Source organism: Myiozetetes cayanensis, unplaced genomic scaffold, assembly GCF_022539395.1.
Source record: "Myiozetetes cayanensis isolate MyiCay16 unplaced genomic scaffold, myiCay2020 scf10, whole genome shotgun sequence".
Classification (NCBI taxonomy): Eukaryota; Metazoa; Chordata; class Aves; order Passeriformes; family Tyrannidae; genus Myiozetetes; species Myiozetetes cayanensis.
The window spans coordinates 17,858,450-17,877,309 of NW_026086605.1; the positions used below are offsets into that span (position 1 = coordinate 17,858,450).

General features: G+C 45.3%; 1 protein-coding gene across 3 annotated transcripts; it reads left to right on the forward strand.

Moving 5' to 3' along the window:
• Positions 1-275: 275 nt before the first annotated feature.
• CXCL12 (C-X-C motif chemokine ligand 12) lies at positions 276-18,548 on the forward strand. Of its 3 annotated transcripts, XM_050340852.1 has the most exons (5): positions 276-411; positions 5,615-5,732; positions 9,048-9,134; positions 12,605-12,702; positions 14,512-18,548. In XM_050340852.1, the coding sequence occupies exons 1-5, from the start codon at positions 351-353 to the stop codon at positions 14,541-14,543; spliced, it is 396 nt and encodes a 131-aa protein (XP_050196809.1). In that variant the 5' UTR covers positions 276-350; the 3' UTR covers positions 14,544-18,548. The 3 variants fall into 3 exon arrangements, with proteins under 3 accessions (XP_050196809.1, XP_050196810.1, XP_050196811.1); XM_050340853.1 differs by lacking the exon at positions 12,605-12,702; XM_050340854.1 differs by lacking the exons at positions 12,605-12,702; positions 14,512-18,548 and having other exon boundaries at positions 9,048-11,392.
• The last annotated feature ends 312 nt before the right edge of the window (positions 18,549-18,860 follow it).

Genomic DNA, 18,860 nt, shown 5'->3' on the forward strand with positions numbered 1-18,860 from the left:
CGGTCGGACGGGACTCGCGGGGAGCGCTCTGCCCCTGCCACTGCCCCACGGGGGACTTGGGGCGCGGGGCTGCGGGGGCAAAGCGATGTGTCTGGGGAGGGGGTCTGCCGGAGCAGAGCGAGGAGCCCTCCCTCTTTTGGTTCCTTTCCAAGCATTTTTTAGCGAAGGAAGGATGTAATAACATGCCACGGGCAATAAATCATAGGCTAGCTACTCCCCCTAGCTCCCCTCCCCCCGCCCGGCGGTCCCGGCCCCTCTATAGCGGGAGGGGCGGAGGGGCCGCCGGCAGAGCGCCGCGACCGCCGGGACGAGCAGACCAGCGCCTGCCCGCGTCCGTCAGCCGCTCCAGCATGGACCTCCGCGCCCTGGCGCTGCTCGCCTTCGCCCTGGCCGTCATCTCCCTCTCGGAGGGTAAGTGATTTGCGCGGCCGCGCCGCTCTCCCGCCTGCTCTCCGCTGGCATCGCTTCTGCGGCAGCCCGGCCAGGAGCGATGGTCCCGCCGAAATCCCCGCGCTTCCCCACTCTCCCCGCAGCCACCCCGCTCTCCCGGCTCCGGCTCTGGCCGCGACTCAGATGTGCGCGTCTGGCGAGCCCGAGCGATGGCTGTGGTGAGCTGGAAGCAGGCAGGCTCTCATTCCTCCCACCCCTCCATCCCTCCCTGGCGTTTTTCAAAAAGCTGGCCAAAGCGGTCCTCTCTGCCAAACTCGCCCCAGATTGAAATCGTCTGGGGTAAGACTTTCAGCAGCGCTCGGTCTGCAGGGAGGTGGTTTGGCTGCAAAATATGCATATCGACTTTCCCTCTAGAAAAACTCAACCCTTAAAGTTACAAGAAATTAGAAACAGGCGGTTGTTCGATTCCTTTTCTGTCCTCTGTCGTGATCTATCTTCCCTCAATCAGTGCAGAGCTGAGCCAAAGCGGTCACTCGGCAGGAGTTTACCGCACCCCCGGCGCGGGTGCACGGGGAGGTTTCGGGGGGCTCAGGGATCTTCAGTGACGAGAGGTCTGAGGAAGCGCCCTGCCGGCCGCCCTGCTTTTGGTCTCGAAGGTAGCGGCCCCCGCAGTCATCCTTCCCGCACCGCACCGCAGAGCTGTCTCGCAGCCCGATTGCCCCACGCTAGTCCCCGCGGTCCCGCGTGTCGCTCCCGGAGCCTGGCCACAGCGGCAGCTTCCCGGCTCGCTTGCCAGCTGCACCCCGTGGGAGCCGCCGGGTTCGGACGGCCTCGGAGACCGCGGCAACCCGCGCTTCTTGCCCCGCATCCCGGGGGAGCCCTGTGCTCCGGGGCTCCGGGGGAGCGGGGAACTCGCAGGGTAGCCGCACTCCCCACGCGTGGAGGGGCGAGGGTCCAACCCGCAACCTCTGGGCATCTCCCGGACCCTCTTCCTGCTTCTATCTTCTCACCTGGCAGAGATTTGCCACCTCTTGTCCTTTCATCGAAACCTCGCTGGTTGGGCACCTTTTCAAACCTTCACTCCCATCCTATTCTCCCATTCTGACGACCGAAACTTGGGTGTTCCCCACCCAGGGCGGCCGAGGATGCCCTCCGGTGCCCTCTTTGTTTAGCCTGAGAGAGTTAATTGCTCCCGAATATTTTCCCGATGCCTTTCCACAGTATTGTCCCCGCAGCAGTCCCATCCCGGCAGAACACGGAGGGCACTGTCCTGTAGAGATTCCATCGAGCCGGCCCAGCCCAGGTGGGCTCCGGCCCGCGCCGCGTTCGCCAGGATCCACCACCCCGGGGTTGTGGACTGGGAGGCGAGCGGCAGGTAGCGAAGGCTACCCGGGGGACCACGGGTGGCAGTGCCAGCCCCGGCCCCTCGCCTCCGCCGTCACCGCTTGCTCCTGGGAGCGCTGCTGCGAGAGGCCGGGGCTGCTGGTGCCTGGGGACCTGAGCGGGGTTCCCTCGCCTCTGCAGGCGAGTGCAGGTCTGGAGGCGTGGGAGTAGGGGACTGGGGGCTCAGGAGCTCTCCCTTCCCTCTGCAGCCCTTGGCTCAGGGCTGGGGGGCTCGCAGAGCTGCCCGGTTGCACCTCGGTTCGCTGCCACCCCTCCTGCACTCCCTTTCTTGCAGAGAGCGACAGCGGGTATCTTTATAGGGGGTAAGCGTGTGGGGACATGGCTACCTGAGTAAGGAAACGTCTTAAAAGAGCTGGAGAGAAACTAGCGTAAGGAGAGTGACCCCCACCGTCTTGCAGCCATAAGAGAGTTAAGTTTTTCTGCCTATTTCTTTGCATCTCGTGTAGTGCTCTCAACCCTGATCCAGGTGAGGGCTCGCAGGGCTACCTTGTACTGGAAGGCAGGTGAGCTCTGAATTCTTCCTTGTCACCTGGTAAAGTTCTATCTGCCTATCCCAGCTTTGCTTTCCAGGGAAATGGAGCTGTTCTAGACTTAAAAAGTTGCCATCCATCTCCTGGTAATGACAAATGCATCCTAAACTGAACAGAAGTAAAATGATGCTTCCATCAAATGTTTTGTCTGTTCTTGTCCAGCCTGCTTGCCTGGATATAGCTCCTCTCTCTATTCAAGCATCCAGAGCTTCCTAGCCCACACAGCAAGTTACTGATAGTAACTTTGCAGGAGAACTGGCAACTCGCTTCTTCCCTTACTGTTCAGTTTCAGTGTGGGTGAAGAGAAGCAAATCCTTATGGGGTGAAATAGATATCGTCCAACACTGACAAGTCACCACTCTAGGAGAGGGTTTTGTGCGTGCTTTCTCTCTAGAATTTGCCTGTAAAGGTGGGTGTTCAGAGCCAGCAAAACTCAGCTTTAGGTTAGAAATCAATAAAACTACTTATTATTTTTAAAAAGCCCAAACCCTAAACCCCTTCAAACTCTTCTAGATGAGACCAAAAGAGGTTCTTTTTTTCTTTTCATTTCAGTAAAATTAGGCTGAAGGAATGACATTGAGATGTCTGACTAGCATCTGGCTCGTCTATAACTTCTGACTATATTCTACCATTTTAACTAAATGTGCCAGACAGATAAAGGTCTCAAAAGCTTTATGTACCATCAGTTGCATGAAAACCGATGTTTTCATCTAACGGAGCAATTAACAGAGTATATTAATTTGCCTCACTGTGGGAATGGCTTCAGCTTGTGCTCAGTGTTTGTTAGACATCAGAGAACTCCCAGAGCATTAGCACTTGCAGAATAATAATCACACATGTAGAATAATAATCAGCTTAATCAGATCTAACGTCCATGGAACAATATGTTTCAAATTTTGAAACGAGATGAGGATTGTGTTTGCCAGCCTCAAAGTAAGACCAGAAATGTCTCCTTCCTAAATTACAGCCCCCAAATGGCCTCTTCTCCCTCCTACTTTAAGAAGGTAGGGGTTTATGTCTTGGGAGATGCCACATGCAACAGTTTTCCCTGTTTTTCAGCTTTAAGAGCACAGTGAACCAAGGGACAGTGGCAGGAGATACTGGTTCCCTCTTAGTGGTACAGAGAGCTGACCTGCTCGGTGCCTGTGCTGACACTCCCTGGTGCTCAGTGCCTGCTGCTGATCATCATCAAGCAAAGGGATTCTTGTGCTTGGGACGGATTTGTCACTGAGCACTGAATGCTAGGACTTTGCCTTTTCCTTGCTGTGCTGGATGCCTTTTCTTGGGCAAGAAACAACTTTGGGATTTACAGACATGTTAGTCATGGTTAAACTTTCTCTCCTTCTGATTTCAAGTGGTATGGGATTGAAAATCCTACCTCGAGTCTCAGAGAGGAGAGGATTACATTATCAAATCATGATCTGAACAGTTCATCTCCTGCATGTTGTTTAGGTTAAAGCTTGCTTAAACTTGGTTGGCACAAGCTTGCAGAGACAGTGTCACTGCAGCCGTGCTGAGTGGTGGTGTATGACTGTATTGTTTCAGCCTCCCTTTCCAATACAAGCTCACAGATGTGTAGCTATCAGGCACAGATTTGCAGTGGAAAATCCTAGTGTCTTCCTCACTCCCTTTCACATTAGCACTAGCCAGTCTAAGGCATGTTCTTGAAGTTCACTCTGTAACCCTCCTTCCTCCTCCCCCTGGATGGGAGCTTCTCCTCCCTTTTATTAACTCCTGGATGGGATCACTGTTTGGACTGTCATAAAGCTGATAGAAAAGTCCTTCAGTTTTCTTAACCCAGATTCTGGTGCCAATCTAGAGGAGCTCTACTCCCACTAATTAATTTCTCTCATGGGATCTGATTCTGGCTCATCTCTTGGTAGAGGCATTTGGAAAAAAAGGACTTTCTTGAGGACAGGAAAATTTCACCCTGTTGTCTGTGGTTTTGTGTGCTAGAGACAGGCATCGATAAATGTGCAGTATATGTAGATCAGTTACCCTTTGAAAGCTGTCTCTTTTCTCACCTTCCTAGACATCTGTTTAGAGATTCCAAGCCTTTCTCTGCTCTTTAGCTCCCCATCTACCTTTAAGGGAACTGGATTTGGATGCTGCAAGTACTCCTGTGAGGCTTAACCAACAGGGCCCCAGATAGCCATGTGGTATCTCAAGGCCTGTCAGATATATATCTGACCATCTACACCATGAGCCAGACCTCCAGGATTAGATGTATGAATTTAATTCCCCCCAGAGGCTGAAAACTGCTCCACTGGGAAATTGTTTAAAATCTTAGGCATCTCCTCCCTGTGTTTGTGTTTTATTGTGCTTGGAGCTTTGAAACTTACACTCAGAGTGAGTACCTTACTCATGTGCACTTAGTTGGCAGTAATCAAGTTCTTCCACGGACAAATCGGGTAGCAAGAAGCTGTGGTGGGCGCCAGGCTGATTTTCTCAGTTCTGCATGCATATACATGGTTGATTTCTAGCCTAGGGCATCAAACTTAATTCTGTCCCTAGCGATGCTAGTGACAGAACTCTCCTCCAGTCTAGTGGCCCCTGAATAGCTCTGCTTGTATTGAGGGCACCCTGCCTGATAACTGTCTCCTCGATTGCCGTTACTTAGCCACAGGCTGGAAATTCAAAAGGCTGAAAATCTCTTCTGTAAAACCTCTTGGATCTCACATCTCTGAGCTGCACCTTCTTGTGCGGGTACCTCGGTTGGGAGTCAGAGCTGGCAGCAGTGGGGAAAGGTCAGCTGGGCCCTGGGAACGCCTGAAAAACCAGGGTTTTTCTGTAGCCAGTAAGTCCCCTGTGAAAAGCCTGCACCTGAGCCGAGCCGTTTTGATCTTAACTCTTTGGAATTCATCGCTTTCTTCTGGCTACCTTCTAATTTGGCCTGGGGTCAAAATCGTTTGAGTAGAACAACACCGAGGACAAGTGCCCCCTCTTTTGGCCTTTATCTTGTCTAATTACCAGGAGCATCCCTGCACAATGGAGCGGCTCCTTATTCTAATCTCTTCTACTTTACTTATCTCCATTTTCTTTCCCCTTTCTTTTGTCTTCCAAAATCCCACGCACCATTATTGAAAGGCTGGGCACTGGGCTAAAGGGATTGTGCTCTGAGCTGTGAGCAAATGCTCTCCCAAAGATACAGCTTTTCTACTGCTTTTTTTCCACCTGCATATTTGGAGGGAGTTCCTTTCTGTCGGCCCTGCTCTGTGTATCTGTGCTGCTGACTGGGAGCAAGAGGGAGTAACGGAGTAACGTGTCCTTTCCCTCCCTTTGTCTCACAGAGAAACCCGTCAGCCTGACTTACCGATGTCCCTGTCGATTCTACGAGAGCAACGTGGCAAGAGCCAACATTAAGCACCTCAAAATCCTCTCCACACCTAACTGCTCACTTCAGATTGTGTAAGTCTTTTTTCATCTGGATGCAAATCTCTGGTGTCAAAAAGAAGAGTCACAGACCTGGTGCCTGCTCTGGTGGTTGCATTTCAGTCTGTCTCATCCCATGATTCCAAATTCATCTCTTCACCTGAAATGTCAGATACAGCTGGACTCTTCTTTACCCCAAATAAAGGAGCCCAGCTGGATGTTTCTCAGCTGTGTTCACCTCTGTGATCTCCCTATGTGATCCTATGTCCTCTTCCCCCGTGGGTATGTGAGCAGCCCATTGCCTTCAATGTGGAGCTTCACACCTTGAGGTGAAGACTTTACAGTGGGGTCTGAGTCTTCTAATGTTTCACTTCACCATAGAGAGGAGCTAAACAAGCAGAAGGAATTCCTTTATTTCATGTATCCTCCACAGGAGGTACAGACTCTAAACGTGTGATGGTCTGATCTAGGAACACTTAACAGACAGTGATTGTCTCAGGAAACTCCAGCTGGAGAGAAATGATGGGTTTCCAATGGAAAATAACCTCTTCATTTTTGCTGAAAAAGAAACCCTGGTTTTGAGGAAAAATGGGGGGGTTTCTGTTTGTTTCTGTAGATCTGTGTGTGTGTGTGTTTTAGGAAAGGTTTTTTGGTTCATGGGTGACCCCCTTCCTTCCCTCCCAAAATTCAAAATATTCAGAAGAAAAGAAATAACATTCATCTTTTCACTGCATGAGAGTCTTACTACTATCAACTTCTCTTGACCTCTGTAAGAGGGTGTCAGTGACTAGATTTGGTATCTGTGCAGTCCCATTACTAGTTCGGTCTTTGACCCATGTGTTGAGGCCTTTCCCTGGCAACTCAAATGCTGTAAAAATCCGTTTTTGTCATCCAAAACATTTCTTCACTCAGAAAACTGGTGTGGTTTGCACGAGATTTCTCAGGAATGTGCATGAGTGTGTATCCATTCATGAACCAGTTTTTATTTATGATTTTTTTTTCTGTTTTAAACCACTCTGGGTATATCATACACATTTTATCATGTGTGCTTCTGCCTTAGGATTTGGTGGAGGACAGTGAGAAAAATGTAAGCCTCAGCTGAGAAATAATTTCCTTTCACAAAAACGGCAAAACCAGCTGCAACTAACTCCAATCTGTACCTATAAACTATTTTGGAGGCAAGCATCCAAAATGCAAGAGTGCATGGATTTGTGCTCTGGGACTGTCAGTGAATGTCATAAGGGTCCCAGTGCTAAGGCTTTGTAGAGGATTTTGAATTTTTTGGAGTAGTTTCAAGAAAATGACAGCATTTAAGAGAGGATAGAGTATATATTTATCTCTTAATTAATGTAGGATTATAGTCAATAGAGATAGATAAGAGCATGAAATGCAGAAACAGAAACATCTCATGTTCTTTTCCATTCCTGCCCCAAATGTGATTGTCTGTGGTACACAGAACACACGAACCTATAGTTAGCCATCTTTTTGTTAGTTTAAAAAGTAAGGTACTTAAAAATCTCTTTCCAAATACTCTTGAAACATCATGAGTTCGCACTAGTCTTTATCAAAACAGGAGGTGAAATAGAATCAAAACTAACATATGAATTTCTCATCCTGATGGTTTTAAGCATTATATAGTGAAGGTGTAAATAAATAAACAGCTATTGTTTTCAGGAATAGGGAATCTAAGTGATACATATAGTTGCCAGGAAATATTTTGTGGTTTGTTTTTGGTTATTGTGTCTTGGGTTTTGGTTTTTTTTTGCACAAGTACATTTTTCTTTTTGGTTGAGGGGAATTGTACCTGGAAAAAAAGTCTTAAGAGCAGGCTTTTGTCTTTCATTCTATTGGAAGTCATCTCTCCAAATCCAGGGAACTCCTCTGTCAATGTGTACTTCTACAAAGCCCACACTAAATTCCTTGTTTTTCAGTGCAGGGGAAAAAGCATTTTTAGCATGAAATTAATTGCATTAAGTAGACACCTAAACCAAGTAGTCCAAGTTAAACACTCCATATGGTTGCCTACATCTCTTCTGTGACTGTACAAGGAGTAGGGGCTGACAGGCTCAGAAATAAATTTCTAAAGAAGTCGGTGTCTTAATGTTAGGTGAGAGGTAATATTAGGTGAGAGGAATTGTGGTGTATGTGGCTGGAGACTGGTTACGTGTGCTTTTCATTCTGTGTCCTGTGAGGCCAAGAATTCCCAGGCATTGCTAACATCAGCAAATCCATTCTTACATTCTGTTGGTATCACTTCACTGGAAATGCTCCAGCTTGGCACTGTTGTAAGGGAAATATGAATTAGGCCCATTCATCTCTTTATTGGCGCAGGGGTTGCAAGACGGATCTTCGATGTGTTTATGTTACAACTGTGTTGTTGCATAACTTCAGACCAAGGAGCCTTTTTGACCTGTTATTTCTTATGCCATAGTTTTATATTCTGCAGATTTCATTTTATAAAGTGAGGAACATTTTGGCTTCCATCCAGAAAAATGTTTAAATGAGTACTGAACTTATTCATATGGGCATTTCCATAAAATTGCTGTTCTTTGCACTTTTCCATGGCAGGCAGGCTGTTTAAAGGGGAAATTTTTGAGCAGCTGGGGCAGAGGCAGGGTGCTGCAGGGAAAGTGGGAGATAACAGCACTCAAGAAGCCCTGAGAGGTGAAAAGCTATTTGTCCTGCTTCTGAATGAAAGATGCAGATAAGCACAAATTCAAGGCTGAATTCAAATTAGCTAAATAGTCTGGTATGGGTAGTGCAGCTTGGACATCTAGGAGAACCCCCTTGGGAAGTTTATGAGGGGAAACCTGCCTCTGGCACTATGGTACTTACAGTTGTCTTCCTGATTGCAACCTGTTAGTTCAGTCTTGTATAATACAAAAAGCTAACAGGTGACCAGACCCTTTCTTTCAGAAAACCCAAGAGGAGGTATGGTTTCATGTCTGTCCTCAAAACCTGTGAAACTTCAGTGTTGGGTTGAGTCTGAAAGCTGTTCTTAATCAATTCCTTACAAAAATTACTTTAATTTACCATGTCAGTATTTCCAAATGAAATTTTTCCTGTTGTTGGCACTGAACAGCCCAGGTATGAATTGGAAATCTTAGATTCAAATTCTGTATTTGTCCCACTCTTGCATGATTGCCAGTACCGACCACAAGAGCCAGCATCAAAGGAGGCAGGTGGTACCAGTGCTTCCAAACCAGTGATATTTATAAAAGCTGTCTTGAGCATGGGTTAACTGAGAGCAGCCCTGGCACCCAAGTCAAATAAGGCATCCAGGGGTGGGGGGTGGGTGTGGACTGAGGAGTGTTGCACATCAGACTCACTCTGACTTTTCTCCTTTGGCAGTGCAAGGCTCAAGAGCAACAGCAAGCAAGTGTGCATTGATCCCAAGTTAAAGTGGATCCAGGAATATCTGGAGAAGGCTTTAAACAAGTAAGACAAGACACAAATGGACTTAACAGCTAACATCCTGAGTTATTAAAGGGTAGAACACTAAGGGCTGGCTTTTACCATGCGGAAAAAGTACTTGTGGAATCAGATATTGTTTTGAAGAAGGGTTTGGAGTTGACCTAATTTGTATTAAAACAACAGTTTCTAGTATATTAGATGTTAAACTAAGAATTTTGCCAGGGTTTGAGGCAAAATCTATCCCAATGAATATGTTCTGGGGTCCCTAACTCATCCTCTTTTTTAAAAAAGCCGTTCTCCCAAGGAAAATTCTTCCTTTATGCCCCCTCCTCCCCAAGCCAAACTACAATTACTTCAGAATCTATATCATTCCAGGGTCTTTGAAGCCCCTTCTCCATGTTATACCAGGACTCTGGTTGCACAGGCAGCTGAGGCCTAGGGCACTAAAAATTGTTTCTCTGCTGGCCGGTGTGGAGTGCTAATAATGTCGGCCGATGCGAGATGTGCTGCCATGAATAAGGCTTTTCCATAAGGCCAGGGGCAAACCAGCCAAACTTGGCAGATTCAGCCTCTTTAAATCTGATTTTATTACCCTTGAAAGTGGTTGATCATGTCTACTTTGAGGTGGATTCATCCCATCTCCGTTCAATATTACATCGAGAAAGAAAGAGCAGCACAGAGCAAATTTCCTTGTTGAGCTGCAGGGGAGGGCTCCAGCCTTCCAAGTTTAGAAGATGAGACAGGTGATGGTACAAAGCATTTCCTTGCTCTTGATCTAGCAGGGCTGCTGTTGATCCAGCAGCAACATTTTGGCCAGCAAGCCTACCTGTGCACTCAGTATCCCTCTCACCCTTGCCCACCACATTCCCACCCCTCAGTAACTGCGCTGTAACCCTGTTAAACCTTCTACCCCCTCCATCTGTGGGGTGAAGGCAGGGCTGGAATCCAGTAATTTGCAAAAGCAATGCATTATTGGGGAAGGTACGACCCCAGGGCAGATGTGAGGCACAAGGTAGTTGAATGCCCTCCACTGTTTGTTTTGTAAATGCATCTGCCAAACAAGGGGTAGAGTTAAAAAAAAAAAATTCTTTGGTGTCCACCCCACCCCTCCACCCTGTGTTCTTACAATAAACAAGGGGGAAAAACACTATGAGAAGTAGAGAGATCCTTCCATGTGTCCCTTGTCACCACACTGGGGCCAAGAGTGAGGAGGAAGAAGGAAAGAAGCCAGCTAACTGTGATTCCAGCCCTGACAGCTCTTCCCATCTCATCCAATGCTCAGTGCCTTCTTTGCTGCCAGCACTCAGCCCTTTTGTCCTTTGGACAAATTCTCTGCAAAATTAATCCAGGTTAAAGCTACCAGGATGGCAGCTGAACCTAAGAGTAGGATGTGGCACATGCTGACTATCCTAGGGACTTGAGCTACTTTGTTTTACAAGTTGGAAAAGTCCTCAAGCTCCTGCTTGAACTTCTGTTTGCTGTCATCCCCAACCTGAAACTTAGGAGGCACTTTAGAAATGTGTAGGGTTGGGCAAATGTGATTATGTGCCTGTCTGACTTAGGGGAACAACTCAGCTGGAACACGTTCTGCTCTCACTTCCACTAGCAAAGATCTGGGGCCAGCTCTACTGAAACCAATGAGTCTGCCTGATCTCCAGCCAGATTCTGGGTTTTGTTTACCTAATGCTAATACAAAAGCAATTCTGCTAATTTGGTGTATTTCATCCTGGTTTACACTGAGTAACAAAAGAGAATTTGGTCCCAGCTCTTATGAAATGACAGAAAACATATATCTCCATCACCTAATCCTGTAATCATTGCATTGTTTTCATTTTCCAACTAGTAATCTAGCACCAGTGGCATTTTCATGCTCCGCAGACAGTCAGGGCTCTGTCTGTAGCATTTTCACAAGGCATGTTTTTGATATATTTTAGTGCACAGCTTTGACTTCTTCAATGAAATGTACTTTGGAATATATTTATAGTGCATCAAATAATTCATATATTTGAATTGGAGCCATATGAATGTTGGTAGTTTAAAACACCGATATCCCTCTAAACTACTAACAGCTTGTAAAATGAATCTATATAGATCTATAAATGTTAATGTAGCTATCAGTTTCAATCAGCCATATATTATATTTTTTCACTTGTACTGAAATTGTATTAAATGTGACATTACCCTATATGCACTAGCAATAAAATGGCTAATTGTTTCATGTTATGAAAACCCAATTGTACATGGGAATTTATTTTTCTGGAATAAAATCAATACGTTTTGTAGAAAGGGCTCTTGTAATTGTTTAAGTAGAATTCAAACTGTGAAAACATCTTAATCTATACCATCACTTCAATATGAGAATATCTTCGGTGTTATAATCTGAAGCTAAGTTCAAGGAAAAGTTCCTAGAATAGTAGTCCAATACAGTTAATTGTGAAACCAGAGATGGTTTTTAGTAGGGAATTATTTTGCTCACTAATTCTGCTCAGGCTTTATTATTGCTTTATATTCATCACATCTCCATGTAATATACACACTCACGAGGCATCAGTAAAATACATTCAGGCTGTCAGAAACTCAAATTCCTTAACTGGCTTTAAAATCATTGACCAGCTGCTGTAGCAAAAATCATCCAACATTCATCCATTTTATAGAACATGGGGCAAATCAGTCCTTCCTTGAAATTGCTAACAAATCCTCTATTACTTCCAGGCAATCTTAGTCATCATTTACCGTACATTGGCTCCCTTTCCCTTCTCCCCTTGTAAAAGGATATGCAAAATCAAGTCCTTACAGAGTTAACAGAGCCCAAAAAAAACAGAGACCATCTTGTCCACTATCATGTTAATATAGTCCCACTGCAGAACTTCTCTCAGTCCAAGATGCTGAGTCCATTAAACTCAGCCACTACTGCAGGCACAGAGGAGAGAGCTGATGGATCTGGAGAAGATAATAAAGTCACATGGGAAAAACCTTTGCTGGGAGAAAGGAAACTCTCAATGCTGCTGCCTTCCTATGTTGTGTTTGTAAACCCTGGTGTGGCAGCTCTTCCTAGTTTCTGACCTCATTTGTAAATAAGGGCTGAAGTCCAAGATGCCAGAACGACAACCTCCCAGAACTCCACCAAGTGTGTGTGGGGTGAAGGCCCCACATGGAGGGGGACAATGCAGGTGACTGTCTTTATAGTCTTGTTTTAAGGCACTGAATGCCTACAAATTCCCTTGGAGTAGCCATTGGTTCTTGCTGATGCATTTGGGAAGGCTTTGGCATTTTGGGTAAAAGGGTTGTTCTGGCCTCAGAGTTTCAAATGTCCTGCCACCAGGGCACTTTCATTTGCCTAGCATTCCTCTGAGGCAGAGGGTATATGAAAGGGGATGTTATCTTCATTTGCACCCCATCAGCAAGATGTGAAAGGACCATAGGATAAATGTGAATAAGGCCTTTGTATATGGATAATTTATGGCAGTCTTTTTTGTATTTTTCTTTTAATTTAGACCACGTCATCGCACTCATAAAAAAAAGCAACAGAAGAAACGGGGCCCCCTCTGCCCTTCCCGTGCAACATCACTAAAGTCTCCAGGGAGAAAGAATGGTAGGAAGCATTAGTTTCTGAGCTGGGATACTTCAGGTTCAGATCCCTGCTCTTCCACTGACCATCATATGACACCTCGGGCAAATGCATTAGCTTATCCAGACCTCCATTTCCCCCCATATTTGTTGAGAATAACATCTCTACCCCTCCTGCAAAGGAGTATTATATAGATCAAACTCTTAAAAACAAGGAGAAATTTTAGCTACAACAGATGTGGGAAAATTTTCCCATTTTAGTATGAGAAAATGGACACACAAAGTGGCCAAAATAACACTGAGAAGTCAAAGTCAAAAACAGAGTAAATGTTTGGGAGCTCTCTTTCTTTTAGGTCCAGTAACAAACTGACAGAGTTTAAATATAAATAATAGCTGTGAATTTGCCACTGGTGTTTTTTAATGACAAAAGCAGCACCGCGTGTTGACAACAAGATTTGGTGCATGGGTGACTGGTTGATGCCTTTCCTATGGGAGATGCTAGGGAAGTCCCAGAGAATGGTGCTATAAATACTAGTGCTCTGGATGTCCCAGTTGTTTTTATTATCTCATCAAGGTGGTTTGTCCTGCCTTTATGCACCAAAAGAAGTAGGGTTTACTGCTGTGGACTATTGGAAAAGATATCTTCAGAGAGGAAAATTTTCCTCATGGCTTAGTCATCCTCTTTGTACCTGGGTGTGTTTTCTGAGACTACTTTTACTAGGAGTAGCCACAGCTGTCTCTGGCTTTGGTCACACAGACTTAGTTGTCCAGCAGACATTGGAAAGGATGTTTGACAAGACACGCTGGGACATCAGAATTTTTTAATAGCTGGTGTTTACCCCCTGACACTCATAACTCAGCCTGAGTGACCTCAACTGGATTGCAAAAGGTTGATCAGCCTGGAGCAGGAGTAGGGATCACTTCACACAAAACCTGGAGGCCACCAATACAAACTGGCTCCTTGTTCTGAGTGAACCATACGCACAAGACGCTTGTGCAACTTGCCTAACCCACGCTCTCCCAGGTCCCATCCTCACACTGAGAGACTCACTGTGTGTGCATCCCACCCTGAGCTCCCAACCTCAGCACTTCAGGTCTCACACACTTACTGTGCAGCACGTGGCTGCCTGCCCTCCCTGCCACCCCACCTTCACTGGGCAGGTGGTCACCACAAGCTGTTGTGCTCCCCAGCTGTTCACAGGGGGAGGGTCCCAGAGCAGGGAGCCCATGGGGATGGCTCCTGGATGGGCAGCACACTGTGTGCCTCTGCTCTCCTCGTGGTGGAAGCCAAACAGCAACAAGAGCAGAGCACAGGCTGCTTTTAATGCTCTTCCATCCTCACAGAGACCTGGCACATTCTGGAGCTGCAATCTGTGATCTCCATCAGTTGTGGGCTAGGGGCAGGTGGAGGAGGCATTCCCAGTGCCACTTGCTCCACTACTGGGGCTGCTCACAAATGATTAATCTCTCATTTCCCTGCTGGTTTTTTTGCTGAGTTTCTTTGGCCACTGATAATTCTTTGCTCTGGCTTTCAAGTCCAGAATAAGCTTTCTAGCCAGCCTTCCTCCTATGTTAGTTCTGAACACCTTACTAACTGTGATGAGCACAACCTGCCCAAAATAACACCCATTGCTGGGTTTGCCCTGTTGAGTCCCAGTTGCTCCTTGTGGAGAATTTCTCCCCAAATGTTCAACAAAAAATGGTTGGAGGGGCTACAAAAGAAATGCCTTTGGGTTAGTCCAAACACAGATCTGCTGTTTGGCTAGGCCTGATATCAAAGCTCTTGCAACTGAAATAAACCTTAATAGTGTTTCACTCTGTTCTTCATCAACAGGAGGTTCAAGATGTAAGAGCCAAGCATTGTAAGCCGTCTACAGGATTTCTTACTGTAGGACCCAGACAGCAGATAACCAGTATTAGGGAATGAATACATTTTACTGTTATCATGCAGCACAAAAGCAACGCTTCACGCATTTCCAAAGGGTTTTTTTCTTGTTTGGTTTTTTTTTCCCCTTGCACAAATTAGCTTGCTTTCACAGTGCTATTTTTATATAGTAAGATGTAACTATTCAAAAAAATATATGTTTTTTACAGGTTGGTTTATTACTTAGCACTGGGGGCAGATACCAATTTAAACTAGCCCTATGTTATGTAATATTTTATTACCCTTGTTATGTAGAGGTCCTGCTTTATTTAACTTTCTCTTGGTTCATGCAAGTCTCCTGGAGTTTTAAACCGAGAAGGACATGAACTGTACAGTGCAATGATGTTTTGTAAGTAGTGGAGGAACTCCTTGCCTCCGGAAGTCATAGAGGCCAAGAACATAGGAAGGCTAAAAAGCATCAGATAAAAGCAGACAGCGTTACCCTGGGTGGAATATTGGGTGAGGGATTAAACTCAGGGCTACAGGGCTAAAACCGTTCTCTGAAGATCAGAAACCTTGGCCACAGCTATGAGCAGCTGGGCCAATGGATGTTTGGTATTTCGGTGCTAGTACTTGGTTTGTAGTTGTTGTGTGTATTAGGAGCCACAACACCAATCTGATGTCAGCTGGCATTTCCTATGTTCCTGTGTTTCTGATGACAAATTTAGCAAAAAAAAAAGAAGGAATTGGTTATTAAAGCTCTAACCACACGACCATGTTGCAAGCTGCTGGAGAAGTCAGATATGCTGCCATGCACCAGATATCTCTTCCCACCATCCACAGGAGGTGACTTCAGCTTGCCTGTCTGGCTTTGCACAGAAGTAGGCTGAGGTGCAGTCACACTTCACTAATGATGCTGTAGGTCTGCTACTGAACAGTCACACCTACCTGAGGGCAGTCACATCTTTGATTGCTCTGGAGACACCCAGAAGAGGATATCTGGACATATCTTTGGAGAAAAGAGATGCCTGGGGCAAGAGAGGGTCTGTCTAGTGTTTGGAAGGAGTGGCATTTCTTGGGTGTGGAAATGAAGGCCAACACACTGTTCACCAGCTGTCATGGCCTTGTTTGATGGTGAACGGATTAGCCTCTGGAATTTCCTTTGCAAAGAACATCTGGGGACAGGCACCACACCTTGTACCAACCCCTCTCTAAGCCAGAAGTTTCTTTTTCCCAATTTCTTCCTGTAAACACAATATCTGCTATATAGTATATGGAAAGACACCTGCAGCACTGATAATCGTGTTATGCTGTGCACTGGGATCTGGGGGAAAGCACATTAGTGCAGCACAATGCTTGTGTTTGTATGTATTTTTGTCTGTATTGTAAACAAAAAAGTGTTGTAAGGTTGTCTTTTTTTTTTTTTTGAGCTGGTTGCTTCAAAAGGAATCTTCCCTCTTCCCTGCAACCTGTGTTGGAAACACTGAGAGGAGGTGTTTCACTGATCACTCCTTTTTTGTGGTAGGCATCTTTAGTGCCAAAGTGGCATTTCGTCTAGCCAGGGACTACATTATTTCCTTGTGGATTCAGGTAAAAATCTTGTAAGTATTTTCGTCTCTGCAAAACAGGGTTAGTGCAGAGAGTCCTTCAGCTGGGACCACATCACCTCATTTGCTTTAAAGCAGAAACCCAACTGCTGTGCCTAAAATGTTTGTGTGTGTGATTTTGACATTCCTTCTCTTGTTATCATACCAGCCTGGTGCTTTAAGTAATTTTTGTCTCTGTTTTGAAAGGTCTGGTACCACTGTATTTGACGAGAATTGAAGTGTTGATTTAGTGAGTAGGATCAGATCCCCTCTTTAAAGGCTAAAGACTGAAAGAAATTTTATGAGAAAACTAGAGTTCCTAGTATCCTCCCTGGAACTATACTTCATATCTTAGGGTCCATCTCCTGTCCCACGCATGCACCTGCAATTGCAAGTGTTTTGTGAGAGGCAGACGTGTGAGTATCAAAGCCAAGAATGACTGCAGGGAAAGTGTGCAAGAATCTTGGTTTTGACACAGACACAGAAGTTCTTCTCACCCAGGAAGGTGCATTCTTCACACATGATTCCTATCGAAGGACAACTTGAGGTCTGATTCATTCCCATTGGAGTAGATGGAGAATTAAATAACTCTCTGATTTTGATTAAGCAGTGTATCTTGCTAATGACAACATTATTTCACTAGGGGAGACATTGGCTTTCTGGTGAGAAGATGAGTGTGTAGTTGTGACTGCACAGCTTTGCCAGTGCTCTGCTGCAGTCCTTGTTAACAGGGAGTGCATCTGGGGTCAGCACCATCAGGGGAAGGTCCCTGGGAATATGCCAACCCCACATTACAGCCTGGGCAAACAAACTGCTTTGACAGGAGCATTGAGATGGGCAGTGCTGATGCACCCCAGCCAAACCCCAGGATCCCAGCTCTGGACAGTATAGCATCTTCTCTTCTGGGTGCAAACTAGTAGGTGCTGCAGGGGTAGACTGTGCTAAAGGAAGGGCATTAGCTCCTGGGAGAAACCATGAGCAGCAGCAGGAAGGAAAGGCACTCCATGCAAGGCTGGGGAACATTTACAGCCAGGTGGTGATTGTCTGGGTGCCTTGTGGGCCATCTGCCCCTGACATTTCTTAGGACCCACACGGTGATCTAGGCCCTGACACCTTTGTGCTGGTGACACTTCACTACTTATATAACTGAGACCACTCAGGGTACGGGGCTGCTCTCAGGGGCCAGCACCATGTCCCTCTCTCACCTGGGCAAGGTTGAGCACAGCTTGAATGCAGATGTGGCACAGACCTGGTAGGAGACTTAAGTGAGAATCTGATAAAACCTTTCTCTTGCTTTAAACCAAAATTCAAGCTTGAGTGGGAAGCTTTGCTCTGTGCCTGACATTATTTGTGTGATGTGTTGGGAAGAAGAGCCATGCCCTTCGCACTACAGAAATCAATCCCTGGGCTGCCCCAGTGCACCACATGTCATTCCTTCCCTACACCACAAGTAGAGCAAGCTGAGAAGCAGCACTATCAGAATCTCGCTTGAGGAGAGTACTTGGTTTTCCTTTCTGCCTTTAACTGTTGACCAAAGACAGAATCAGGGAAAGGAAGCGTGAGGAGATGGGAGTGAGGTAGAGAGCATATGAGAAGTGGAGGGCAAAGAGATGACACTGAACTGTGCTTAAAAAGCAGCTTCCATAAATGTGAAATCATCATGTGGGTATTTTCAATGTGCAGCTGTCGAATCCCAAGGCTGGATTATTTTTTAAGTCTAGATGGTATTTATTGCTGTGTAATTTTTTTTATTTATACTAGCTTTATACTTGTATGTATGAATATCTTATCTGAATTCTGCCTAAGGAAGGATGAAGGGTGACTTTCTGATGTGTTTTTAACTAAGGTGTTTTAGAAATGGTGACTGTTTATTTTGCAATGAAGGCTATATTTGAAGATAAATATACATTTTCTGTTGAAAATGCAGTTCCTATAGAATTTTTTGTGGCCATTTTCCATTTGTTAGCCTCTAAAGGGTCCTTCTTTTCCCTGGCAAATTGTTTTGAGTGATGTGATTTATAGTACCCAGGATTTTTTGTGACCTCATCACCTAAAATCTAATTTTTTTTTTTACCAATATCGCACCAAGACAAGCCTTGTCTGAAAAGACGAAACCCTGGTGGCCACAGAGAAGAAAACATGTATGAAAATATGTAAGAAAAGGGCTGCATGCTCCATCTTCTACTCCTTAACAACTCCTTTTTGTCAGAATTGTCACAATGTGGTAAATACTGTACTTTATATTTTTATTAAGTAAAAAGAAATATCTTCCCAAATAATGTGAAAAGAGTTTTGTATTTGTGTTTCTGTAAGGCAGCTTTTATGGAGGAGTTATATTATGCTTTTGAAATTACTCCTTTCATAGAAAATTTTGAAAATAAACACTTTTATATTGTTGTAATTTCTCTCATAAATGTGTATGCACCTAAAATTTTCATAATAAAAATGTCTATCTAAATTAAATTTTTACTCCTAATTTTTTTCCTCACATACAAAAAGCTACAAGTTGTGCTCGGAAAAAACATTCTGAGACAGTTTAAATGTCCAATTTCAAGGATGCTTCCATATAGCCCCAATGGCTCAGACTCTGCAGGGAACTTAAGGCAAAGGACCCATGGGTCTTGCAGGGAGAAGCAGCCTAGCAGATTGAAATGGGCCATTTCCAAAGAGAAACACTACCATGTTCCCTAAACAGAAACCCAAAATTTGATTTTACTCCTTTTCCCCAAACTT

Coding starts and splice junctions, on each gene's coding strand:
- CXCL12 (XM_050340852.1), top strand. CDS start 351: ATGGACCTCCGCGCCCTGGCGCTGCTCGCCTTCGCCCTGGCCGTCATC. Junction 412..5,614: donor CGTCATCTCCCTCTCGGAGG/GTAAGTGATTTG, acceptor TTTGTCTCACAG/AGAAACCCGTCAGCCTGACT. Junction 9,135..12,604: donor CTGGAGAAGGCTTTAAACAA/GTAAGACAAGAC, acceptor CTTTTAATTTAG/ACCACGTCATCGCACTCATA.